The sequence below is a fragment of the Papio anubis genome, chromosome X (assembly GCF_008728515.1).
Source record: "Papio anubis isolate 15944 chromosome X, Panubis1.0, whole genome shotgun sequence".
In the NCBI taxonomy this organism is placed as follows: Eukaryota; Metazoa; Chordata; class Mammalia; order Primates; family Cercopithecidae; genus Papio; species Papio anubis.
In genome coordinates this window covers 35,450,758-35,477,956 of record NC_044996.1, presented here as the reverse complement: position 1 = coordinate 35,477,956, position 27,199 = coordinate 35,450,758, and the positions used below count along the sequence as shown (strand labels likewise).

General features: G+C 39.0%; 1 protein-coding gene across 5 annotated transcripts in view; it reads left to right on the top strand.

Annotated features, from left to right (window-relative positions):
* DOCK11 (dedicator of cytokinesis 11) overlaps window positions 1–27,199 on the top strand; it is a 189,428-nt gene that overhangs the window by 69,320 nt on the left and 92,909 nt on the right. For all 5 annotated transcript variants that reach the window (XM_021932583.2, XM_021932581.2, XM_021932582.2 and 2 more), the window contains 12 exons: window positions 1,959–2,136; window positions 2,528–2,607; window positions 4,006–4,089; window positions 8,196–8,336; window positions 9,681–9,893; window positions 14,454–14,576; window positions 16,037–16,119; window positions 20,402–20,524; window positions 20,709–20,785; window positions 24,124–24,308; window positions 24,400–24,465; window positions 26,190–26,282. In XM_021932583.2, the coding sequence (XP_021788275.1) occupies window positions 1,959–2,136; window positions 2,528–2,607; window positions 4,006–4,089; window positions 8,196–8,336; window positions 9,681–9,893; window positions 14,454–14,576; window positions 16,037–16,119; window positions 20,402–20,524; window positions 20,709–20,785; window positions 24,124–24,308; window positions 24,400–24,465; window positions 26,190–26,282 (1,446 nt within the window). The remainder of the gene's footprint in view (window positions 1–1,958; window positions 2,137–2,527; window positions 2,608–4,005; window positions 4,090–8,195; window positions 8,337–9,680; window positions 9,894–14,453; window positions 14,577–16,036; window positions 16,120–20,401; window positions 20,525–20,708; window positions 20,786–24,123; window positions 24,309–24,399; window positions 24,466–26,189; window positions 26,283–27,199) is intronic.

Here is a 27,199-nt window from a genome sequence, read left to right as displayed (position 1 = left end):
AACTCTCACCAAAGTGAGAGAGTCCTGCTAGCAGGTTTCCCACCTTACAGATTGAAGGTTTCACCGGGAACTCGTGGCTGTCTCCTGTCTCTGTCAGAGATGGGCTTTCTCCATGTTGGCCAGGCTGGTCTCGAACTCCTGACTTCAAGTGATCCGCTCACCTCAGCCACCCAAAGTGCTGGGATTACAGGTGTGAGCCACCATGCTCAGCCCCCCTCATCTATTTATGATACCGCCTCCCAAATATTTTCAAATGTATAAATCTTTATGACTTGAAACAGCAGTTTAATTTCATCCTTTCCTAGACTCCGAAGATTAGAAGGAGGAATTTTCTTGGTTCCTTCTTGAATAATGACCATGCAGTGGAAAATTATTGATTCATGAGCATTTCTTGAAATTAGTGCTGTGGGATTTGAAAAGGGTAGTATGTCATTTCTTTTGTCGTGACAGAGAAGGTGGTAAAGTAAAAGAACGTATCAGCGTGTTTGAGAAAAGGAAGAGACTTATTTTCCTTGTGTGGTGGTATTCAGCACAGGTTACTTCCATGTATTTTACGCAGAGTCACAATTTAATGTGAACCAACTATGGTTGTATGGTCTTACTTTTTCTTTCTTTTTTTTACCAAGCCCTTCCTCCTCCTCCTCCTCCTCTTCCTCGTCTTCTTCTTCTTCTTCCCCTTTCACTTCCCCTTCCCCTTCTTCTTCTTTCTCTCTGTCTCTCCCTCTCTCTTTCTTTCTTTTTTTGAAACAGAGTCTTGCCTTGTCTGGAGTTGCAGTGGCATGATCATATCTCACTGCAGCCTTGCAGCCTTGAACTCCTTGCTGCAAGGAATCCACCTTAGCCTCCAAAGTGCTGGGATTACATGCATAAACCACCATGCTTGGCCTTCTCTTTTTAATTTTTAATTTTTTTTTTGAGGCAGGATCTCACTGTATTGCCCCAGCTGGAGTGTAGTAGTGTCATCTTGGCTCACTGCACCCTTGAACTCCTAGGCTTAGATGATCCTCCCACCTCAGCCTCCGAGTAGCTGGGACTACAGCCACGTGCCATCACGCCTGGCTAGTTTTTCTTTTTTGTAGAGATGAGGTTTCACCACTTTGCTCAGGCTGGTCTCAAACTCCTGGGCTCAAGCAATCCTCCCTCAGTCTCCCAAAGTGCTAGGACTACAGGTGTGAGCCACTGCCCCCATCTTTACTTTTTCATTGTTATGGGATGTGGAATATTTCTACATATTTTGGGGGTACATGTGATAGTTCAATACAAGTATACAATATGCAAATGATCGAATCAGAGTAATTGGGTTATCCATCACCTCAAGTGTGTATCATTTCATTGTGTTAGGAACATTCCAAATCCACTCTTCTAGTTATTTTGAAATAGACAATAAATTATTGTTAACTATGGTCACCCTATTGTGCTGCTAAACTCTGTAGTCTTCTTTTATACTACTGTGATACAGTTGATACTATGCGTGGTAAAATGGGTTAGGATTTATAGTGCCTTTTATGGTGAGGCATAAATTAAGTATCAGATTTGTTTCAGGTCATATTTAAATTTTTTAAAGTACTGACTTTGAAAATCCTTAACTATTCAAGGAAAAGTTTGAACAGGCTGGACGTTGTAAAATATTTGCTTACTTTTTTGGTGGTACTTTGATTTTCTAAATGTGAAGGATGCCAAAAGGCCTTAAATGATAATACTTAACAAGTATTGTTTTCTGCCAACTTTATGCATAGTCATACTACTGTGCTCAGTCCTGAGGGGAACAAAAAATATATTTAACATAGTCATTTGTTGTCTTAGAGTGTCTGTTTCTTACTGAAAGAAGCAGTTATTTCATGAAAGTCTTGACGCACATATATACTAAGCTGAGATAAAAATAAATATAAGCTAATGAAATCTAATAGTAAAAGGACAACTAAACTAACTGAACACATGCTTTTTTTTCCCCCTTCTAGTGCCCCAAAATGCGCCGTCATGCTTTTGAACTCAAGATGTTAGATAAGTATAGCCATTATCTGGCTGCTGAAACTGAGCAGGAAATGGAGGAATGGTTGATAACTTTGAAAAAGATTATTCAGATCAATACCGACAGTTTAGTTCAAGAGAAAAAGGAGACAGTAGAAACAGCACAAGGTCAGAATTTTAAAGTGATTTATTATTGAAGTAAAGCCCTTGTCTTTATTCCATGGAAATGTCCTCTGTGCAGGGTGAATAGAGAACTCTTAATCTTAAAAGTTGACCTGCTTCTTCATTAATAAGTGACTGTGGAGGTTGATAGACTTTTTAAAAATAGTTGATGCTGTATGGGCTCTGACACATGAAATATAACCAGACTAAAACAGATAGAAAATTCATGGCAGGTTTTCAAAAGTTCATTAAAGTTTTCCCTATGCTTTCATAATAGAAATTCTTTGCAATAAATCTAGTAGGAGAGGATGGGTGGGAGAGATAGTTAGGATACTCCTCTTAGGTTATTAGTAATGGTCTGTATGGTTTAGAACATCTGCTTTTAATGAATTTGCAGATGATGAAACTAGCAGCCAAGGAAAAGCCGAGAACATCATGGCAAGTTTGGAAAGGAGCATGCATCCGGAACTGATGAAGGTACATCTTTCATATGGCAACTTGCCTTCAACTGAGATAATGCAGGATTAGCTATTAAAGTTTTAATGCTGGATTCCATTTGGCAATGTCATTTCCACGTTAAAAACCACAGCAAATTGGTGAAACAGGTAGAGATTGTAAAAGAAAAGTTGCACTCCTGAAGACTTACTTGTAAGTACCAACTGACAGTTTGAAAAAATCTTATTTTTTTCCGGACACCAAGAAATACTTCCAGGCTTTTGTGACTTCATTAATTTTATCTGCTAGTTCTTATTCAATTTAATTACTGTATATCATTCATAAAATATTCTTCAGAAGGATAATGATGCAGCTCATGCACATGATATTTAATCTATGACCAACATATGTTAATCTCACATGAAAATCATATTCTCTATATGTAAATATATGTGTCTATGAATGATACAATCTGACAAAGATTATGCTGCTGTTTGAAGTCTGAAATGAACCAATTTTGAAATTGTAGAGATGATTGTTCTGAGTATCTCACCAAGATATTATATTCTGTAGACTCTATATTATAGTAGATTAGTAGGTTGTGACCCATTTATTCATTTAAATAATTGTCAAACCTATTTATATTTTTACTTTATTCGTCTTCCTGGACAAATTAGTTATACAAATTTGGAAGCACTTTTTTTTTTTTTCTGTTTTAAATTTACCCCTCATAAACTTCAAAGCTATTTTTCAAAATTTAGGGACACACTCATGATCCTCTAATCTAGGATTTTTTTTTTTTTTTTGAGACAGAGTCTTACTCTATCGCCCAGGCTAGAGTGCAGTGGTGCGATCAGCTCACTGCAACCTCTGTTGCCCAGGTTCAAGTGATTCTCCTGCCTCAGCCTCCCGAGTAGCTAGGATTACAGGCGCCCGCCACCACGCCCAGCTAATCTTTGTATTTTTAGTAGAGACAGGGTTTTTCACCTTGTTGGCCAGGCTGGTCTCGAACGCCTGGCCTCAAGTGATCCACCCACTTCGGTCTCCCAAAGTGCTGGGATTACCGGCATGAACCACTGTGCCTGGCCTTATCTAGGATTTTATAAAATGATTTTATAGATTTTAGTTGCATTCCCTCTCAATCTTTGTCATCCTGGATTGTGCAGCTCGTTAGTTATTTCCCAAAGTGATGGAATCAGAATTACATATAATATTCTATAGCTAACATCATGGCTATGAAAACTATGGTGATTTCTCTTTTGTTTATTTCTCCTTTGCATCCAGAGTCTCTTGCATTCCTGTTTTGTACTGACTACAGGACGAATGGTGTATTTTTGAAGCTGTGACAGATTGATAGTTTCACATAAACTATACATTTAAATAGTGTTTAACACTGTTTTGAAGGAAATGAAGTAACATACGTATTTTTTAAAATTTTAGTATGGAAGAGAAACTGAACAACTAAACAAACTCAGTAGAGGAGATGGAAGACAGAATCTCTTTTCTTTTGATTCAGAAGTTCAGGTATTAATGATAATGTTTCTTTAAATAGTCCTAGAATTACTGCTTATTCAGATAAACAACATCTTTGAAATGTTGAACTCACTGTTTTTTGCACCAGTGGGGAATACAGATTGTTTTATATTTGTCTTGTTTACTTTGAACAGGTAACTTAACAATTAACTCTTCACTCAAGGGGACTGTCACATATGCAGATAATTTGGAGCTGAATTATACACACACACACACACACACACACATATTTATCAGTTTCTTGTATTCTTTTCTCTTCCTCTTGCTCCTTAAAATAGATAAATTAAAGCGCTATTAAAGGTGGTTACAGTGTTCTTTTAGCCCATGAAATACAATTGTGATCTAGTGGCAGAAAATATCTCCAGTATAAAGAACACATGAGTCATATGAAACATTTGTTTTTCACATTTGATGTAGGCCTGTAGAACTAGGATAATTTTCATGTCTGGCTTAATCACACTTTAAATGGAGGGTGGTGCAGGAAGGTGCAGGTTTATATGCAGATGTGTATTTTAACCTCTTTCATGAGAGTTAGATGTGTTTTGTACTAAGATACACGCAGTGAATATTTAATTCTATGGCACTTTCTAAGTAAGTTTTTAATTTGTTTAAGTGGGAAAGGTCTACAGTATTTAAGTATTACAAATATTTTTCCTAATGGAAAATACTTTTTGAGAAAATGAAATTGAAGAAGATGAAATTTTTTGGCTTTCTTTTGCCTTTTCCTACATGAGATTTCGAATGAAAATTTTTCATTTTGTTTGAAATCGGAAAATGTGCATTACAGTTTTTTCTTCCATGAAAATATGAAATAATTTGGGGAAGTCTGATTTTGTTGTTGTCGTTTTTCCTTTTTCTTTTCTTTTCTTTTCTTCTTTTTTTTTTTTTTGAGACGGAGTTTCGCTCTTGTTGCCCAGGCTGGAGTACAGTGGCACAATCTTGGCTCACTGCAACCTCCGCCTCCCCAAGCGATTCTCCTGCCTCAGCCTCCCAAGTAGCTGGGATTACAGGCATGCGCCACCATGCCCGGCTGATTTTGTATTTTTAGTAGAGATGGGGTTTCTCCATGTTGGTCAGGCTGGTTTTGAACTCCCGACCTCAGATGATCTGCCCGCCTCGGCCTCTCAAAGTGCTGGGATTGCAGGCGTGAGCCACTGTGCCTGGCCTCTTTTTCTTTTTTTTTAAGTGTAGTCAAGTATAGTAGTGACAAGGGGAGAAAGAGTAGAACAAAAAGTTCAATATGTAATTGACTGAACAATCAATTGAGATAACTTACTACCTTTGGACCAGCCGTTGTTTTTTTTTTTTTGCTTCGTATGGTTTTCTAATTAAAAATTTAGTTTAAAATGGAAAAAGTATATAGGCTATAAGTAATGTAAACATTTTTCCTTAATGAAAATATCATACAAGAAAATGGAATTATTTGGAGAAAATAGATTTTAAAAAATAATTTCATTTCCCTTTTTCCCCCCACGGAGTTAAATATTGCTTTAGTGCAAGTTATGTGATTTTTTTTTTTTTGTAAAAAAGTAATAGTATAATGGGCCTCAGGGATGTTTGTTCTAAGATATTCATTCAGAAATGTACTTGTTCCAAGCATGTCTGAGTCTTTGATCCTCCCACCCATGATTGGGCTCTAGTTGGACATGTCAGGCTGTTTCATTGTATACAAAGGAGCCAATTGACTGTGGTTGAAACTAAGTCCAGTATCTTTACAAATTTGTGGTGTAGCATTTTTGTGGTAATAAAACTGAACTGGTTTTATGTCTGAGTTGTTTATCAGTGAGCTATGGTAAGGGAGAAATTCACAGTTGTGATGAAGCCTTAAGGAGAAGAAATTGAATGTAATGTTGGTTACGGAAGGCAGTCTCACCTCAGAGAAACCTATGTTGTTATCTGTCAAGTACCTTTTCTAGGTGAGGCGCCATCCCGTAATTTCACCTTTTCTTTTGGCCATAGTTCATTGTTTAGAGACATGACCTTAGAGAATAAAGAAACACTGGCTGACTAAAGGGGATGGCTCAAACTTTGAGCTGAAGAAGGCCATATGTCCCAACATTTGTACTCACAGGCCTTAGAATGGAAAGGATTTGAAGGCTGGAGTGGTTTGGTCCAGTTTCTCTTTCCATTCTACTGTCTGAGTAAGACAGAAAGGAGAGCAGATAAATGGGTGGAAATTAAACTTGATTTCCATGGCAATGACTTGCCTCCACAGATAGATATATGTTCAAGAGGGAGCTGTCTAGTCCCACACATTCACATTCCTTTTGTAGATAAATAGATTCAAAGGGGAAGATGTCATGCTTTCAGGCACAAATCTTACGCATTGGGTCCTTTTAAGGAGGTTTCAGTCATACCGGGTAGGTTAGAACAGCTATAATTATCCAGTATTCTTCAGGCATAATACCTGTTTTGGCTTGATTTACTTAGGTAATTGAGAAAAATTTTTGTGTGTCTTGTCTTGAGTTTTCCATACTGACAGTGTCATTCTGCTCAGATCCATCCAATCATTTTCTGCCTACAATGTCTACGGCCTTAATGGAAGTATAGTAAATTGACCCCACAATCCACACTTCCCTGCCCCTTTGTGAATAGAATAGAAGTCTGTTAAGACATTCAGCATGAACAGATGAACTTAGATTGCCTGAGCAGTCTTTTTCTTTGAGAGACAGATTCCTCCCCTACTGAGAGGAATTCCTTTACAAACCCCATATCTTCTCCTTAAACTTGTTTTTATTTCAAAATACCAATAATTTTTTAAAATTGATTGCTGTGGCAGCCCAGGTCCATTGCCCAACTCTGTTAGCTGAGTTCAGTGTTGCTCAGTTTCCTAAGCAGATGCCTCTTACTCTGTTCATATTAAACATAGGTAGTCCGTGGGGTTCCAGCCTTTTGTGCCTCTCAACCTAAATGCTGCTGACTCCCACATCCAGATCTCTAAGTCAGGCCTCTCCCATTTTTCCAACTACCTGCTACCATCACCTCGAATACAACACATTCCATACTGAACTCACTATTTGTACTCACTGTACCCCCAAATCTGCCATTCATTTGTATTTCACGACTAAGTTCATAACATCACTATGTATTGAATCTCCCAAATTAGAGATCCCTGTGTTAATCTTTTTTTTTTTTTTTCTGAGACAGGGTCTGACTCTGTCACCCAGGTCGGAGTGCAGTGGTACCATCATAGCTCACTGTAGTCTTGAACTCCTGGGCTCAAGCCATTGTCCCACCTCAGCCTCCCGAATAACCGGGACTACAGACCTGCACCACCGTGCCTGGCCAGTTTTTATTTTTTTGTAGAGGCAAGGGTCTCACTGTCTTGCCTAGGCTGGTCTCGAACTCCTGGGCTCAAGCGATCTTTCCTCCTTGGTCTACCATGTTAGTTTTGATGCTTCCTATACCCATTCCTGTCAATTTTGCCTCCTGCACAGCTCATAAAGGAAACAAAATTTCGACTGTCCTGGAACATATATTGTGTGTGGAACACAGAGAATAAACACATAGGAAAAGTAATATTAGAAAGATAGAGAAAGGGAGTATAGACGGTCAGGGAGTGTGCAGTTTTCTATAGGGAGTTAGGAAAGGTCTCCCTGCAGAAGAGTCGATTGATCAGAGACTTGGAAGTGAGGGAGCAAGCCATGCAGCTATCTGAGGGAAGAGGGTTCCTGACAGAGTAGCAAGTGCAAAAGCCCTGGCGTGGGAGTGTCCTTGGTGTGCTGGCAAAATAACCAAGGAGGCCAGTGTGGCTTGAAGAGGGAAGAGGGCAAGTGTGGTAGGAGATGAGGTCAGAGCGGTGTGAAGAGACAGGGAATCATGCCACGTAGGACTTTGTAGGCCGTAGTACAGACATGTGACTTTTCCATTGCCTTTAGATCCGAGTTTCATCATCTCCCTCTAGGATTTCTCCATCACTGTTTAACCTTAGTGTGAAAAGTCGACAAAGGCTTGTTAAATGAAAACATAAAAAGGGTTCAAATGAAGAATGGACAGAGAACTGTTGGATTTTTGCCATTTTTGGTATATTGATGTAAATCTATGTTAATATGAATCCTATCTTTTTTTGAAAATGATTCATACTATCTCTTTTATAGAGGTTGGACTTTTCAGGAATTGAACCTGATATAAAGCCATTTGAAGAAAAGTGCAACAAACGTTTCCTGGTAAATTGCCATGATTTAACTTTCAATATCTTGGGCCAAATTGGAGACAATGCAAAAGGACCACCCACAAATGTATGTATGACTTTGCCTTCTACCCTCCTTGCATCAGTGCATTAAAGAAATGTCTTTCTCAAAATAATTTGTAAAGCAAACCTCCGTGACATGCAATTTACCTATATAACAAACCTGCACATGTACCCCTGAACCTAAAATGAAAGTTTTATATATATAAAAAAGAAATCTTATTACAATAAAAAATGAAGAAACATCTTTGTATGACTGAGAACTATTAATAATTGACTATGTGAAAATGCCAGCGCCACATATTATGATAAATTTGACATGCAAGAATTTTATACATCTCTTTCTTTTGCCAAAATATGACTATGTTCTCATTTTGAGGATTCGTGAAAATCTTACCTACTCAGAAGAGCAGATAGAGTAGGCTCTTGATGTTCAAGAGGAGCATGTCTCCCAAACTTGCAAAATCCTCAAATGCGTAAATTCTACTAGATAATATGTTTTCTTCTATGAAATTGGCTCGTAGCAATAAGTAAGGATCACCATAACCATGCTGGGATACAGATGCTGTGCAGTCTGCTAGGCTCGGTCACTATTCTATAGCATTAGATTCATTTTGGTCTACAGAGAAAATTCTAAGTGATGGCTCTCATGGATCATTTGAGTTGCTTAAAAATCCTTGAAACTGTAAGTGTAAAACCTTCCAAGAGACTGTTTTTTATGTTCATCTTTATTTTTTGGTTCTAGTTTTGTCTATTAAAAATAAAACAGCGATGATAGATTCTCTTACAAAATAGCTTAAAAGTACAGCAGACTTTTCTGTGTGTAAAGGGTTAATCTTTATGCCATCTGGCATGAAATTTCTCTTTGTGACCATCTTTCAAATGCCATCTGTAGAGAGGAATCATGTCTTCCAAAATTGCTGATAGGGCAAAGCTTTTGTCAAGTAATTTGATGTTGATTGTTATTAGCTCTTATGAAATGTATAGTCAAGTAAGTTGGAACATAACAGAAGAGAATATTTATTTCTATACTGTAATATTGGCATTATTTTTTAGGTAGTTTCAGTAAATGTGTAAAGAATTAAATTTTATTCATAGAACATTTTGTGTTATTTAAATGTAGCTTTTGATTTCTATTTCTTTTTGTAAACTTTATAACTTGTGAAATTATCTACACCTGACAGAAGTTAAAATTTGATGAAGTCTGTTGTTTTGGAATACTCTTTGTTCTGTGCAGATAAGCCATAATATAATTTTAGCTAAGTTTTGAACTCAGAAAGGAATTGTAGTCACAGAAACTGGAGGAATAAAAAACTTATTTTGCACTTGTGCGCCTCCCCACCATGCCCCTACTAAAGTCTCAGTTTTAAAATATAACTGTTTTTATTCCCAGGTTGAGCCCTTTTTTATCAATCTTGCCTTATTTGATGTAAAGAACAATTGTAAGATTTCAGCAGACTTTCATATAGACCTGAATCCCCCATCTGTCCGTGAAATGCTGTGGGGCTCTTCAACCCAACTGGCCAGTGACGGTAGCCCAAAGGGCTCTTCACCCGAATCTTACATTCACGGAATTGCCGAATCTCAGTTACGCTACATACAGCAGGTAATGAATGACCTTTAGTCTTAGCAGCATGTTCAGAATAAGAAACAGAAATATTCTTGCATTATTTCGTGGTTTCAGACCAATGTTTTCATGACATTCTCTCTCATAAGGTCTTTCGATAGATATTTTTCTGGTGACTGAAGTTTGAGGGCAAAAATGGAAACCAGTGAACATGCTAGTAACATGTTATCAAAGGAACATTTTTAATGGGACCATGATGTGAGATACAAGGGAATTATTTTGCGAGATAGAAAGCTGATACAGGCCAGGCGCAGTGGCTCACACTTGTAATCCCGGCACTATGGGAGGCTGAGGTGGGCAGATCACTTGAGGTCAAGAGTTTGAGACCAGCCTGGCCAACATGGTGAAACCCAATCTCTACTGAAGGTACAAAAAAAATTAGCCGGGCGTGGTGGTGTGCGCCTGTAATAACAGCTACTCTTGAGGCTGAGGCGGGAGAATCGCTTGAACCCAGGAGGTGGAGGTTGCAGTGAGCCGAGATCACACCACACTGCACTCCAGCCTGGGTGACAGAGCAAGACTCCGTCTCAAAAAGAAAGCTGATACAAACACACATAAACACACCTGCACCCATACTCATGTGTATACTTCTGAGCAAGGCAATAAGTGCTTGAAAGTTTCGGTTTTTAAGAAAAATTGACCCTAAATTAACTCTCCCACCCCTAATTTTCATGTCCATTCTGAATATGAGTAGGTCATTTGAATGGAGCGTATGGTCTCTTTATACAAGGAGTTTTACTTGAAAAGCAATGAGTGGGAACTGCTTGTGTCATAGCTGTAATGCTATACTCTTCTGTTTTATCTGGAGCAAAGATTCCCTTTCAGAAAGAGCTTAACTGTTCCTTGGAATTCTGACCTCTGACCAGACTGGAGGCCATAAGAAGTTAGCGGACTGGATTGATCATCTGCTCGCTAGACTTTTGCAGCTAAAAGGAAATGAGAGCATGGCATAGAATTAAAAGGAGAAAGAGGCATATGAACAAAACTGTTCATGTTGTAAGGAGATTGATTTTTTTCTAAATAAAAATACCATTCTTTTTTTTCCTGATTATAATAAGTACATTCTTATGTAGAAAATTCAAATAATATAAGAAGCGTAAAAAAGAGAGTAAAATTCGCCACCAAAAGACAATACCTATTAACAATGGTAAACATCTTTTCAGACATCTCTGTTGTGTATATAGAAATACATACACATTATGTACATGCTTATAAAATTATATTCATGCAGTTTTATACCTACTGTATTCTTTTAATATGTTTATCATCCTACATCAATATCTATAGATCAGTCACGTTTATATTAAAGGCTAACATGATATTTCATTGATTTAGCTACTTAAGACATTTCTAATTATTTGCTGTCAGAAATAATGCTGCATTGAATCTCTTGTGCACACATCTTAGCTCACTTGTTGAATTATCTCCTTAGAATAAATTCCAAGCATTGGGATTTTTAGGGTCAAAGATTATGCTGATTTATATAGATGATCAAACATTGGGGAAGACTTCTTTACATGGACTGTCACTGTCTTTTTGGGGCTGTGGATTTCTGGTGGCTTGTCCTCAAGTTGTCCCTTATTCCCTGATAGCCCCTTAGCTTGTTACTGAGACTGTAGTTGTCACCTCTGTGAACATTCCACAATGATGGTGGATGCGTCTGAAAGGGATTGAGCAAGTAAAGTGTTGTAAATATTTGAGAACCTGCTATTGAATTGTATGTTTAAAATTTCCTGCACAATATCAAATAAGTCATTTCAAGCCAATGTGTATTTCCCATATTACTTCAGTGTGTACCACTCAGCTGTATGTTCAATGCAGGATGTTTAAATTATGATTTCAGATGTCATCCAGTTTGTAATTTGGGACAGGAAGAAAATCAACATTTGAAAAAGATCTCCTGTGTGCCAACATTATTCCATCAGTGTCTCGTGTAATCATAATAGTTTATGAAATGATATAATCACTACTGTTTGACAGATGGGGAAACTGAAGCTCAGGGAGGTTAAGTAAGCTGCTCACCATTACACAGCTAGTAGTGGTGACAGTAGGATTTGAATTTAGGTCTGTTTGAAATAATTTGATCAAGAATAGTAGATGAATGTTATTAAGTGCTGAAATATAGAACACATAGCACACGCCCTGCCACACCCTGGGAGCTTTGTAAGTGCTGGTGGCTGGGGTAGAGGACCTGGCCCATTCTCTAGCTGGAGGGGCCAGCAAAGTGGATAAGAATCGCCCTGGGGTGGGGAGGCATATTCATGCCCCTTGGTGGGAAACAAGGACTGGGCCATAGACCTTGTCCTAAACGGCCAGACCTCCAGCCCGTGTGGGATTTCTGGGCTCTCTCTGGCCACCTTTTGCATTCTAGGGACAGGGAGAGGACCAGAAGCTGATGGGACAAAAGGTAAAACAATCCCAAAGAGTGTCCCCCATCATTGGAATCCCTGGTCAGTTAGAAAATGGACATCTCTGTGCCTCAGCATCCTCATCTACAAGTGGAGGTGGTGACCATACCTGTGTCCAAGGGCTGTGGGGAGGCACAAACAAGGTGCATGGTTCTAAGAAAACACTTAGCACTGTGATGGGCACACTGGGTTTGGTCAGTGCAACGTAGTAGCTAGGAGTAGTAGCAGTAACAGTGATCTCAAGCAAGTGAAAACAGCAAGCTTTTATCAATTATCAACTACTTTAAAATTATAGTACTCATTGCTGGCATCAGTAGGAAATGCCTAGAGTACTGGGAATGGGAAACAATAGGTGCTCAGTAAATGTTAGCTATAGCAATAATCAGTATTACTGTTCTCAAACTCCTGGGCTCAAGCAGTCCTCCTGCCTCAGCCTCTCAAAGTGCTGGGATTACAGGCATGAACCACCACACCCAGCAGTATTACTGTTCTAATCTGGCCTCATCATATGAGATGTTGGGTGTATGGACCTCAGGGCTGAGAGAGAATATAGCATGGGCTGTATAATCTGGAAGCCTGGACTGCAGTCTTCTTCACCCACTTACTCACTGCACAAACCTTTCTGAGCCTCCATTTCTTAATCTATAGAATGTGTATACAGTAGTGCCTACATTTCAAGGTATTTATGAAGACTGAATGAGATAAAGCATGAAAACCATCTAGCATGGTTATGTGGCAGTGAGCGTAACACCGCACTCAAGGCATACTGCTCAGCATACCTTCTGCAGGGAAAGCTCGGGCAGTCTGCCAGTGCGGTCAGCCTCACAGCTCAAACAGCATGTTCCCAGCAGTACTAGAAGCCAGGTTCTGTGACCTTGGGATGCTTTGGTGGGCCACCTGGGTAATAACAAGGTACCTGATGTGCATTACTTCATTTAAGCCATACAAGAGATGTATGAAGTCACTACTATCATGCTATTTCACAGATGAGAAACCTGGGACTTAGAATGTGACTTGCTTAAACCCATAAATATTGGAGCCAGAACCCAAGAAATTTGACAAGCAATTTTGAACCACTTTGTTCATTTTCTCAAGCAAATTTGAACCACTTTGTTCCGTGCTTGCTGCTTGGGAATTCAAAGCTGAGTCAGCCATTACTTGGGACCCTTCTAAGCTGTTTGACTTGAGGGGAATTATTAGCCTTTTACACTCAATTTTCTATTCTGCCCTGTCTAGCTTCGAGGGTTCTGTCTGGTACAAAGGAGATAATGTGTCTGAAATGCATTGGAAACTGGAAATCACTATATTAACAAAGTTGGTAATATACCAAGGAAAAAACGAAATTTTAGTAGAGACTCAGTGATAGATTTTTTCGCTTGAATTCATTAGTGATGCCCCTTTAAACAACAGGCATAACCAACTAACATGCTATGTAGAGGATATTATGTTTGGAAGGAGTCAAACTGGACAGGAGGTGTTCCTGTTCCACATGCATTCAAAGAAAAATGTAACTTTGGTTGCATCTGCATTAGTACGTTTAAATAAAGTGTATGGGGACAAAATGAGTTTTGGATTCTCTGTCTCCTACCTTTGCATTGGAAGCACAAGAGCTCTTGACCTGCAACAAAGGAATGTCTTCTAGAGGATAATTTAGCTTTTCCATATTAGAGCAATAAAGTTTCTGTTTCCTTCTTAGTGGAAATAAATATTAGTTAAATATTAATTGCTCTTGAGTTACATGCAGCTGCATTTAAAAACGTATATCTAGTTCCACTTGAGAAATGTACACTATTTTAACACACATCAATTAAGCCAAACAATGTACATTGTATTAAATTAGGTCAAAGAACTCACTTTGCATACACAACCAAACCAAAGAGGCAGAGCAGCAACAGTAACACCTGCACTACGAAGGCTAACAGATGTGAGGTTGGTGACAAGATATAAAATCCATTTTGAAAAGAACGTTGGAAGCTTTGAAAACTGTGTGAAAGGAGATTCTATCTATTTCTAGGGTCCTGGACACGATCCTTTGTTGAATATGAACATTCTTTACTAAAAATCATTAACCATAAACAACCATATGTACAAGGTTACGTAAGAAAGTCTAACGGAAGTACTTTTTTCCCAGGGAATTTTCTCAGTGACGAATCCACATCCTGAAATTTTTCTAGTTGCAAGAATTGAAAAGGTGCTGCAGGGAAACATTACACACTGTGCAGAACCCTACATCAAAAATTCTGATCCAGTAAAGGTAATTTATAAAGATTGTTGATCGACATTTCACCTTAACGTAAAATTTGCCTTTTACTGATATTTTAAATGCCATTGCTTTGAGCATGCTATATATTCTGAAAACATTGTATACTGTGTATGTGTGCTAAAACTTGAACATGGCATATTTTCCTATTGTCATTGATGTTCTTTTAATGTGATAATCTGATTTCTGCTTGATTATCAAAATAAGAGCCAAAAGCTTTTAGGCAACATCTGCTAATTGACACCATGTCCTTGACAGTAGCCGTTCTTTTCCTTACAGCCCTACATAAAGCCCTAGAATGAATGTCAGAGCTGGGAGATTAAAGATGATCCAGTCCTATAGTTCCCAAATGTCAGTTCATACCCAGATTTACTCCTGCCTGTGATGAAACGGGAAAGGAAAGACAGTGAACATTTCATGAAGCTAAATGTGTTTAATTCGGAGGGCTGCCCTTTATTCTGAGATCTTTGCCCTTCCTGCTTTTTAAAGGTTATGCATATCTTCCTTTCATGAAATGTTGGCATATTAAATGGCAGGGATTTAAAAAATTGTTTTGTTGAATGTCCTTAAGTGGCAGTATTAAAAGTTGGCAACCCTATATTGTCATCCACATTTCTAGAAAATTGTGAAATTCAAATGTTTGGAAATCACTGCTCTAATCTCATGCTCTCCTTTTATAAATGGGAAAGCTGAGACCCCAGGAGGGAAAGGTTCATGGTTGAGTTCATTAGTAGCACTCCAGCCACTGTGTATTTATGAAACATCAGTCTGTTGTACATGGCATTTCGTTGTGTACCCAAATACTGTTTATTAAGTGGAAGTTGCTGATGTGATGGGACTAATTTGTGGAGGAAAAATGTCTCAACAATATAGATAAAAGCCTCCAGCACTCTGTATCCCTAGGGATAAGCATCCAGCCAGCATTTCGAGGTCTGTTTAGACTCTATAGGCAGTTTATCTCCTTGTCATCTCTCCGTGCCTGTGCAAACAGCAGCTCCTGCCCACACTTAGACTAATTGCATTGACTCCTGGTGACTTGCTCCTTATCTTGGGAGTAGAAAGGGCAGCTGTATCCATAAGAAACTTCTCCCAAGAATGATGAGCATTTGCCTGCTATGTGAAATAAAGTACATGTTAAAACCAGTGAACATTTTTCCAGTAGAGGTCTTTGGTGCAAAGTGTGCCCTATATCTATTTTGTCTGTCTTCTGCTGTAAATGACAGAAGCTCTGTTAATGAGAAAATCCAAAGCCTTTATGAAATACTTCGGACTTGAAAAATGGCTGGCTGATGCATGGTGTTCTGCTTGTGGCTATTTCTATGGTTTTTTTTTTTTTTTTTTTTCTCCCCGAGATTTTTGATGTTTTATAACGGTAAGTTGGGGAAATTATTATTCTGGGTGGGTCCATGGCAGTTTGAACAAATACAAGCCTATCTTCTTGTTTCTGACCTTAGACGGCCCAGAAGGTGCACAGGACAGCTAAACAAGTGTGTAGCCGCCTTGGACAATACAGAATGCCCTTCGCTTGGGCTGCCAGGTTTGTACAAATATAATCCTGACCCGCTCACTCACGTTCATATGTGAAGTTAAGGGCTGTTATACTTAACCAGCATTCAACAGTATGTTTCTGGCAGGCCAGTTGTATCTTGGGACACTTGGGATGTAATAATTATTATTTTTGTTGTTGTTTTTGAGACAACAAGTTTCACTCTTGTTGCCCAGGCTGGAGTGTAATGGTGCAATCTTGGTTCACTACAACCTCCGCCTCCCAGGTTCAAGCGATTCTCCTGCCTCAGCCTCCCAAGTAGCTGGGATTACAGGCATGTACCACCATACCCAACTAATTTTTGTATTTTTAGTAGAGACAGGGTTTCACCATATTAATCAGGCTGGTCTCGAACTCCTGACCTCAGGTGATCCACCCGCCTCGGCCTCCCAAAGTGCTGGGATTACAGGCCTGAGCTACTGTGCCCAGCCAAGAATGCTTTCTCTTAAACTTTGCTGTGCATCAAACACCCTCTCTCTCTTTTTTTTTTTTTTCCATATGTCTTGCTTTAGGGAAGTTTTCTTTGGCTTTGGTTACTGTTCTGACTGACACCACTTAATTTTACTGCATTTAAAAGCAGAGTTTATTTGGTAGTAATGGAATTTTTTTTTTTTTTCAGAAAAGCAGAAATTATAGAGGGTTATGTGCAGTATGCCCCCTATTTCAGAGTTGGTTGGGTTTATGCTTTGAAAATCTATCGTAGAATATTTCTGGAAAACATACTGAAAATTCAGAGGCAAATAATGAAGTCATTAAATGTGAGTGTGTAATTAATAGATTTTCTTCCTGATGACAAATTCTGCCAGCATGTGTTAACTATATTTCATACCTGATGGTAGGTTACATTATTTTATCCAAAGTTTGTAAATGCATGCAGGGATGACTTAAAACAGGTTTCTTGTTTATCCCCCTTTTTCAAGTACAGTTTCACTGACTTGTTTGTGGTACAGCCTGTACAGCTCACCGGGGCTTCTGCAGAAAGGGCACCGTGTTCTGAATAATTCAATCAATTATGTTCAGTGGGTACTAGGGAGTAGCATAAGGGTAGGAGATTCTAAGTTAATTAACTCTTTTATTTGTCACTATTCATAATCATTTCATTTTGGACAAGGTCTCAAAACGTATTGTATGATGGTAGATGAAAGATCACTATTGTCCTTGTGTTGCAGACTGGTAAAAAAACAACGATAACTAGGGATAGGTGAATGGCAAAGAGTAGCAGAGGTTGGTGTATGTAGGCATTATAGAAGGTGAGGTATGGCTTGTAAATATCAGCATATTTTTAATGCTCCAGCCTGAAAAGTCCATTGCTGCTGCTGCTATTATTATTGTTAATAGTTATTGGCCGGGCACAGTGGCTCACACCTGTAATCCCAGCACTTTGGGAGGCCGAGGCAGGTGGATCACAAGGTCAGGAGTTCAAGACCAGCCTGGCCAACATGGTGAAACCCTGTCTCTACTGAAAATACAAAAATTAGCCGGGCGTGGTGGCAGGCGCCTGTAATCCCAGCTACTTGGGAGGCTGAGACAGGAGACTTGCTTGAACGCGAGAGGTGGAGGTTGCAGTGAGCCAAGATCACAGCACTGTACTTCAGCCTGGGCGACAGCAAGACTCCGTCTCAGGGAAAAAATATATATATATATTTATCAAGTGCTAACTCTGTTCAAGGCACTTATCTACGTGCTTCATGTCTATTGTCTTAAAAGGTGGGTACTGTTATCCCTGTCTTTGAAGATGAGGAAATTGAGGCCCAGAAGTGAAGCAGAAAGACAAAAATATAAATTATTTTCCAAGTTCACACAGCATGTGGCAGAACATGGATCAGAACCCAGGGCACCTGCCTTCACAGTCATCTCTAGACCACTGTGGCATACGGTCCCTCTTTGGGCCATACCAGTAGCTGCTTGATGCCGTTTTACCAGTAGAAAAAATAATTTTAAAGTCTTCAAAGTTAGAAGCTTTGATTTCCAGTTCTGATGAGGAATTAAGGTATTTTTTTCCTCCTGAATTGTTTTGGTTCTCAGCAGTAGTAAAAACTTACTCAAAAGGCTGGGCTGGATGTTTAAAAGATATACGATAAACCCCTGTTTACTAGAAATAAAGGAGGTATGCTTAGCAAAGGATATGAACAGACACTTCTCAAAAGAAGACATTTATGTGGCCAACAAACATAGGGAAAAAAAGCTCATCATCACTGGTCATTAGAGAAATGCAAATCAAAACCACAATGAGATACCATCTCATGTTAGTTAGAATGGTGATCATTAAAAAGTCAGGAAACAACAAATGCTGGAGAGAATGTGGAGAAATAGGAATGCTTTTACACTGTTGGTGGGAGTGTAAATTAGTTCAACCATTGTGGAAGACAGTGTGACGATTCCTCAAGGATCTAGAACCGGAAACACCATTTGACCCAGCCATCCCATTACTGGTTATATACCCAAAGGATTATAAATCATTCTGCTCTGAAGACACATGCACTTGTATGTTTATTGTGGCACTGTTCATAATAGCAAAGACTTGGGACCAAACCAGATGCCCATCAATGATAACTGGAAAAAGAAAGTGTGGCACATATACACCATGGAATACTATGCAGCCATAAAAAAGGATGAGTTCATGTCCTGTGCAGGGACATGGATGAAGCTAGAAACCTGCATTCTCAGCAAACTAGCACAAGAACAGAAAACCAAACACCGCATGTTCTCACTCATAGGTGGGAGTTGAACAATGAGAACATATGGACATGGAGAAGGGAACATCACACACTGGGGCCTGTTGGTGGGTGGGGGCTAGGGGAGGGATAACATTAGGAGAAATACCTAATGTAGATGATGGGTTGATGGGTGCAGCAAACCAGCATGGCACGTGTATACCTGGGTAACAAATCTGCACGTTCTGCACGTGTATTCCAGAACTTAAAGTGTGTGTTCATATATGTGTGTGTGTGTATAAAGTATATATGTATGAAGTGTATATATATATATATATATATATATGAAGTAGGAACAGTGGGGTTAATTAATGCCTATAACCACATCTTCAGAGGTACTGCCAGGGGGGAAATATGTTTCAGGCTATAGTTGCTTCCAGTGTGTTGGGTGCGTGTATATTGTTTTCCATTTTAGCAGTAGAACAGTTGCTTAAAAATGGGAGAAGAGGAGGGGAAGGGAATAATCAAGTTCATATGAGAAACTATACATACATAGTCATCCCTCAGTATCCGTGGGGCATTGGTTCCAGGATCTCCCACAGATACCAAGATCTTCAAATGCTGAAGTCTCTGCTATAAAATGACGTAGTATCTGCATGTAACCTACTCACATCCTCCCATGTACTTTAAATCATCTGTAGATTACTAATGCAATGTAAATGCTATATAAATAGTTGTTATACTATACTGTTTAGTGAATAATGACAAGAAAAATCTATTTGTGTTCAGTATAGACACAGTTCTTTTTTCCAAATAATTTTATCCATGGTTTTTTGAATCCACAAATGCAGAGCCCATGGATACAGAGAACTGGCTCTATATTGTAATCGCCCCATATAAATTTATCCTTATACTTTTTATGAACTTTATGGAAATATACTTCACCTTTGATAAAATTTACATATTTTAAATGTCTAGCTTCATGAATTTTCACGAATGTATACAGTTATGTAACTATCACCCCAACCAGATATGGAACATGTCTATTACCCCAGAAAATTTCCTCATGTCCCTTGTCTATTCAACCATCTTATCCCTGTCCCAGGCAACCACGGATCTGATTTTCACTGCAGATGACTTTTTTTTATCTCTTCTGCACCTTCATATAAATGGAATAATGCAGCATGTCCTCCAATGTTTGCTTTCTTGTACTCAGTGTTCTTGAGATTCATCCATATTGTTGTGTGAATCAGTAGTTCGTTTCGAGCAGCATCTCCTTGTGTGAATATACAACAGTTTGCTTACCCATTCACTTTTTGATAAATATCTGGATTATTACTAGTTTGGAGCTATAGCGAATAAATCGTCTGTGAACATGTATTTATATAAATTTTTGTTAAATTGCTGCTGCACAAATTAAGAACATTCATGTACCATGTGGAAATATGCCTAGGAGTGGAATTGCAGGATTGTAGAGTGATGGGTGATTAACTTAACGAGAAACCGCCAAACCGTTTCCAAAGTGGTTTCACCATTTCACATTCCGACCATTGCTAATTTTATCTTAATTTATCAACATGGAATATCTTTTTTTAAAAATGCTTCTGTTGCTGTTTTAGACCCATTTTCAAAGATACTCAAGGCTCTCTCGATCTGGATGGGAGATTTTCTCCTCTGTATAAACAAGACAGTAGCAAGCTTTCAAGTGAAGACATTCTCAAGTTGCTCTCAGAATATAAGAAGTAAGTGTTTGGTGTTTCTGCAATAAATAAATATAATAGATGAATCCTCAGTTCTTTTAAATGATGAATGTGAGTCATATATGGGAAAAGCAGAATGCTTAAAATTGTAAGTTTGGATGGAGGGGTAACCAGTGCATTCAGTAATCATAATTTTAACTCTAAAATATTATTATTTTATACCCAGGCCAGAAAAGACCAAACTGCAGATTATACCTGGGCAGCTAAACATCACAGTAGAATGCGTTCCTGTGGATTTATCAAGTAAGAACGTATTGCAAATAAACCTTAAGCATAATGTTTGACTGTCAGGTTGTTATCCTTTCAATATTTTTCTTGAGGTTTACATGGCATATGAGTTTCCCAGGGTTGCCATAACACAAAATATTATTACAAATTGGGTGGCTTAAGACAACAAACATTTATTCTCTCACAGTTCCAGAGGCTAAAAGTCCAAAATGAAGGTGTTCGCAGGGCCATGCTCTCTCTGAATGCTCTAGGGAAGAGCCATTCCTTGCCTCTTCCTACCTTCCAATAACTCCCGGCTAACCTTGGCATCAGTTGGTTTGTGGCCACGTCACTCCAACTGCTCCTCTGTCGTCGCATGACCTTCTTATAAGGACACCAGTCATTGGATTGAAGGCCCATCTAATCTCGTATGACCTCATCTTAACTAATTGCATCTACAAATATCCCATTTCTAAATAAAGTCACATTCTGAGGTTCCGGGTGGATATGAATTTTGAGTGGGGGTGGGGATGCTTTTCAACCCAGTATGCATGATGAATAGTTACAGATTAGGAAGTGAATTGAGTTGATTTTTATCAGATGCTGTTTCATATATATGAAGTTGTGAGTGTGTCCCAGTCAGGTTCTGTTGCCTTTTGCCTTGGGTAACTTTTACTTCTGTCATCAACTAAGAGATGAAAAAGGAGGATTTCTTTTCTTGTCTAAGGGCAAGAATCCAGGATCCCCGGAGAAAAATAGAAGACACAAAACACAATTTGCAAGAGATAAAATGAAGTAGCTAGTAAATATGGGAAAAATATTCAATCTTAGTAATAACAATGCCAGTAAGGCAAATTAAACAATATGCTTTTGCTCATCCATCAAATCTATTAAAATGTTTAGAGTGAAGCTACCTAATGCTGGCTAGGTTTTGGTCAGGTGTTATCACCTATCATGAGGAGGAGTACAGTTTGGTAATAGATATCCATAGATGTTCATAAGTAGGGCATTCCAATTTTGAGAGTATATTTATGCATTGATTCACTGAATAACTATTGAGTAAACATTTATTGACTACCAGCTAGGTGCTTTAAACTTAGGGAGTTTAAAGTCTAGAAGGAGTGACAGATAGTATGCAAGAAAACAAGTTGTATTAGTCCGTTTTTCACACTGCTATAAAGATACTACCCAGGCTGGGTGCGGTGGCTCACGCCTGTAATCCCAGCACTTTGGGAGGCCGAGACGGGCGGATCACGAGGTCAGGAGATCGAGACCATCCTGGCTAACACGGTGAAACCCCGTGTCTACTAAAAAATACAAAAAACAAACAAACAAACAAACAAACAAAAAACCTAGCCGGGTGAGGTGGCGGGCGCCTGTAGTCCCAGCTACTCAGGAGGCTGAGGCAGGAGAATGGCGGGAACCCGGGAGGCGGAGCTTGCAGTGAGCCGAGATCCGGCCACTGCACTCTAGCCTGGGCGACAGAGCGAGACTCCGTCTCAAAAAAAGATACTACCCAAGACTGGGTAATTTATAAAGGAAAGAGGTTTAATTGACTCACAGTTCTGTATGGCTGGGGAGGCCTCAGGAAACTTACAATCATGGTAGCAGGAGAAGCAGGCACGTCTTTTGTGGTGGCACGTGAGATAAATATTGAATGAAGGAGGAACTTCCAAACACTTATAAAACCATCAGATCTCATGAGAACTTACTATCACAAGAACAGCATGGGGGAAACCACCCCATGGTACAGTCACCTCCCACCAGGTCTCTCCCTCAACACCTGGGAATTACAATTGATGATGAGATTTGGGTGGAGACACAAAGCCTAACCATATCACAAGGGCAGCTGTAAAAAGGGTAGCCAGGGAACACCTCTCTTAAGCTCAGGAACTGAAGAGGGAGAAAGAGTGCCAGCATGTGGTGATTGGGACTGTACATTTGCAGACTGAGGGCATCACATACGTTGTAAATACCTTGAGGTGAGACCAAGCTGGGTTTGCATGAACAGAAGGGAATCTAGTATAGCTCTAGTGTAGTATGTGATAGGAACAATGGAGATAGGAGATAAAATAGGAAGCATCAGGTCACGTAAGGAATTGTATTGACTGTGGTAATGCCTTAAAAAATTGAATTTTATCCTAAATGCAGTGAGAAGTCAGTAAAGGATAGTAAACAGAGGTGTGGCATCCACTTTATATTTTAAAACATCTAAGTGTACAATGGATTATATTTTTCCTAAAGAAGTAATTGAAATCTAGGCAGAAATGGATCCATAAAGATGTTCTTTGCAGTGTTACTTATATTGGAGGAAAATTGGAATCAATCAGAATCCAACACTGTCAGTGTGGTTAAGATAATGACGCCACACTGATACCATGAAACTTTGTTGCAGCCATTAAAAGCAGTGTTTACAAAGAGCTCATGGAATGAGACATCAGATAAATGTCAAAAAATTAGGATAAAGATCTATACATAGAGTAGGATTTTCATATTACTATATAAAATATGCATAGAAAGAAGACTAAAAGAAAACATGCCAAAGTCTCAACAGCAGTTATCTCTGGGAAATGGAGTGAGCAACTGTCCCTGTCTACCTTTACTCTCTACTTCCAGGTGCTCTGTTATAGGCATGTATCACTGTAATAATCAGAAAAGCAAATCCAACAAAAAATACAGCATCCTCAGGTCCAACTCTCCCTGGGACTTCCTTCTTCATCATTACTGCTCCGCAGTAACGACCAGCAGTGTTAGAGCCCCTTAAGTATATGAATAACCTTTACTACAGTGACAATTTCAATAACATATGCTGCTAAACTTCTCTGAGGCTTAGTATTTTTTCACGGTCAGGAGTATTGAGTTTATCATTGGTAACACATCGTAAGATCTGTAGTTTCAAAAGGCCTCCATTATTTCTTAGGTGAAAATTTGCACCTGCACCAAGTTAACTTTTTAAAAGTGACTTGCCATGAATTAATTGGAAGCATAAATTTACCGTTATTTCCCTGATACCAATAAAAATTTGCAGTGAAAGCTAAATTGCTGCCACAGGAGGGAAAATGAAATGGATTTCTTTGCAGAGTTTAAATTTGTCAAAATTATGATGTGTTATATTTGGCAAATCACTCGACATTGAGAACGAAATAGCACTCCACGTCTGGTATGAAGGGTTCCACTAAAATCAGCATCAGACTACTCGATCTTGTCCTTTTGGGTTCTTAAAGTTGTCGTGTGATTTTTTGGTCATTTACTAAGAGTTACATATTTTAAATCGCTCTTTGAGAATACAACTCATGTATATTTTTATACATGCAGGAATGTGTTAATGATTATTAAACTGAATGATCTTTGCCTGTTTTTTTTCCCTACTATAGATTGTATTACTTCTTCATATGTTCCCTTGAAGCCTTTTGAAAAGAATTGTCAAAATATTACTGTGGAGGTTGAAGAGTTTGTTCCAGAAATGACAAAATATTGTTATCCATTTACTATTTACAAAAACCATCTGTATGTATATCCCTTGCAATTAAAATATGATAGCCAGAAAACATTTGCCAAGGTAACCGTGTAAACTATACATTTTTGGAGTATAAAATGTTATTTATAATCTGCTAATTGTGTGACTCATTTTGACTGATTAATCATTTTAGGCAAGGAACATTGCAGTCTGTGTGGAATTCCGGGATTCAGATGAAAGTGACGCTAGTGCTCTAAAGGTTTGTTTATGATATTGATAGGCGTATGTTTTCAGTAGAGATGGAGATTTTGGTAATCAGTAGTCTTATGCTCCAAGTTTAATTGTATCAACATCAAAAAGAAAATGTTCTAAAGTGACAAATGTAATACTTTCTTTTTTACTCTTACATATTAACTATAAGGCTTAGTTTAAATATTAATGCAGTAGGAGCATATATAGCTTTAAAAATACCAGGTTTTGGCTTTTGCTCCTTTTTGATTTTGCAATTGCTTCAATGCCCAATTGCAAGGTCGTTTTCTTATGACCTGATAGTTTATAATGGTACCATCAAGGGACTATAAACTCCTTTCTCCTTGAAACCTAAATAGGCTTTGAGCTGACAGAAGCGCAGCATGACTGCTTTGATCTGAGATAGGACTTCTACTCCATGACTGGCCAAATAGTGCCTCCAGTCTTGGATTGTGGTCTATGAAAAGCAGAATCTCAGTCTATCTGATACAGCAATCCTTAAATACCTGCCACACCACAGTGCCTTTATATTTTTACTCTTTATAACTGTAACCCATCAATCAGGGACCTGAAAGAGAAGTCAGAACATCTAGCCAGCAAGACGTGTTTATCTGGCTCCCCATTTCTCTTGCATGAGCCTAAATCAGACAGATGGATGCCGGGTCTTACACTCAAACCACCTAGGGAAACAGGCTGGAATGCTCCTGACTAAGTAATTGAATAATAGCCCCCACCTTTGAAAAGAGATTTTTTTTTTTTAACAGAGAAACTTAAATTAAGGATTCACTGGCTCAAATTCTATATGTTTTGTCTGGTTCTCTGTTCAGTGGAGATGGGAACAACTGCTGTATTTCCTACTTGCAGTATCCTTTTGTAGACCCAATGACTCTGAGGTTACTTCTCAGCAGTTCTCGCAAATTGCCTTCATAACCGTATTTAAGAAGAGTTGGATATTCACTCATATGGAGTTTCAATTTCATTTCTTGGCTGGCCTGGATTGCTCGCTCTAAAGTAACAGAGTGAGGCAATTAGTGTGTTGGCATGCTGACTCCATATTCATCCTTGAGCCTATTAGGCCTATAGAAGTGAAAAACTCCCACTAGAAATGAAATTGGATCTTTCCATGGAACCATAGAAAGCCTTACATTTATTTTATTGGTATAACAGAAAGCCAGTGATATTTTAAAATGTGGCTCATAAAGTGCCACATTTAAAAATGTGAGAGAACAGCAAGCTTGTCTGTAGCTTAATACACATTCAATTTTTTAATTCCTTTAGGCCAGGAATGTGTCTGCTAGAACTTTTTAAACATGCTTCACCTTGCCCACTGCACAAAGAGCATTTAACAAATGTTGCCAACTGGTTGATGGGGAGCCTCTCATATTAAGAAATGCAAATAGCATAAGAGAAGTAAGCTTTACAGGCCTGGTTTGAGGCAAGCGTTTCCCTTCCAAATGACTAGGCCTGTTCAGCTCCTTACTATCAAGTAGTTTGAGATTGTGTTTCTTTGATGGCTGGAAATTCAGAAGCATCCGTACAGCCAAGTTACATGGTGTCCGATTTGGTGTCTGGAGTGACGGTGTAAATGATTGGGAATTTACAGGCTCATGGTGACTGCCAGGTGGGCTTGGCCATGGCCTTGTACTGACAGATGCCTCTAACTATATGTGGTTCCATGGCATCACATTTACAGACCTGCATTTGGAGTGGTGACTCTGTTTCCTTCTTTTGCAGTGTATTTATGGAAAACCTGCAGGGTCTGTTTTTACCACAAATGCTTATGCTGTTGTCTCGCATCACAATCAAAATCCAGAGTTCTATGATGAGGTAAAAATATATTATCCTGACATTTTTAAAATGCAGTGGTTGGAATTCTTTTTCTCTTTGAATCATTTTCATCATTTTACCTGCACTTTCAATCCCTGAGTGTTTTGTTCCATGAAAACAGAAAATATTACAACAAAACAGAGTGCTACTGGCCTGCTTGGTGCCTTTTGATGGTAGTAGAAGATTTACCCCCCAATTTAAGGGGCTCTTCGACTTGAGGTAACAATGCAGGAGACAAACACGAGAGTGGAGCTAGGGTTCTAGCCCTCCTAGCTTTGACAGTGTGGGCTCTATAACATCAAGTCACTTCCCCCTCCAGAGTCTCCATTTCCTCAGCTTTAAAATGAGAAATTCAGAAGAGGTTTTCAGAATGCCTTTCTAGCTCTTTCCCCTTACGGTTTTACATAGTAGGGTGCAGTCTTTCTGTAACTGAAATACTAGGAGAGACAGTGATACAGCTGGGCCACCAGAATCCCACTGGCTGGCCTGCATGCTTCGGTGCAAAGCAGAAAAAGGGGTATGGTTGGGTCTCTGAGTATCTGTGCTTCCTCCTGACTCAGCCTCTCAAATTGTGTCTCTGCCTTTGAAACCCTGTCTCTGCCCCTCTTTCCTTCTTCCTACTTCTCCACGTCTACGTCTCTGTGTGCTTCCCAGCATGTCTCTTAGTATCTCTGTCACAGCCACTTCTGGTCTGTATGTATCTGGCATATCCAAATCTGTAGTCTCCTTTTGATTCCTATATGTCTCTATGGAACCTGGATGGGCATCCCAGCCCAGATGCTCTACTGTCCCTGCTCCTCAGTCCACGTGGCTCCATTCTTGGCTTGGTCTGAAACCATCCCCCCCGCTGTGGTGATTTTGCCATGTCCACCTGCTGTTGTATGGAAGCCTTATATCACAGCCTTAGACCTTGCTCA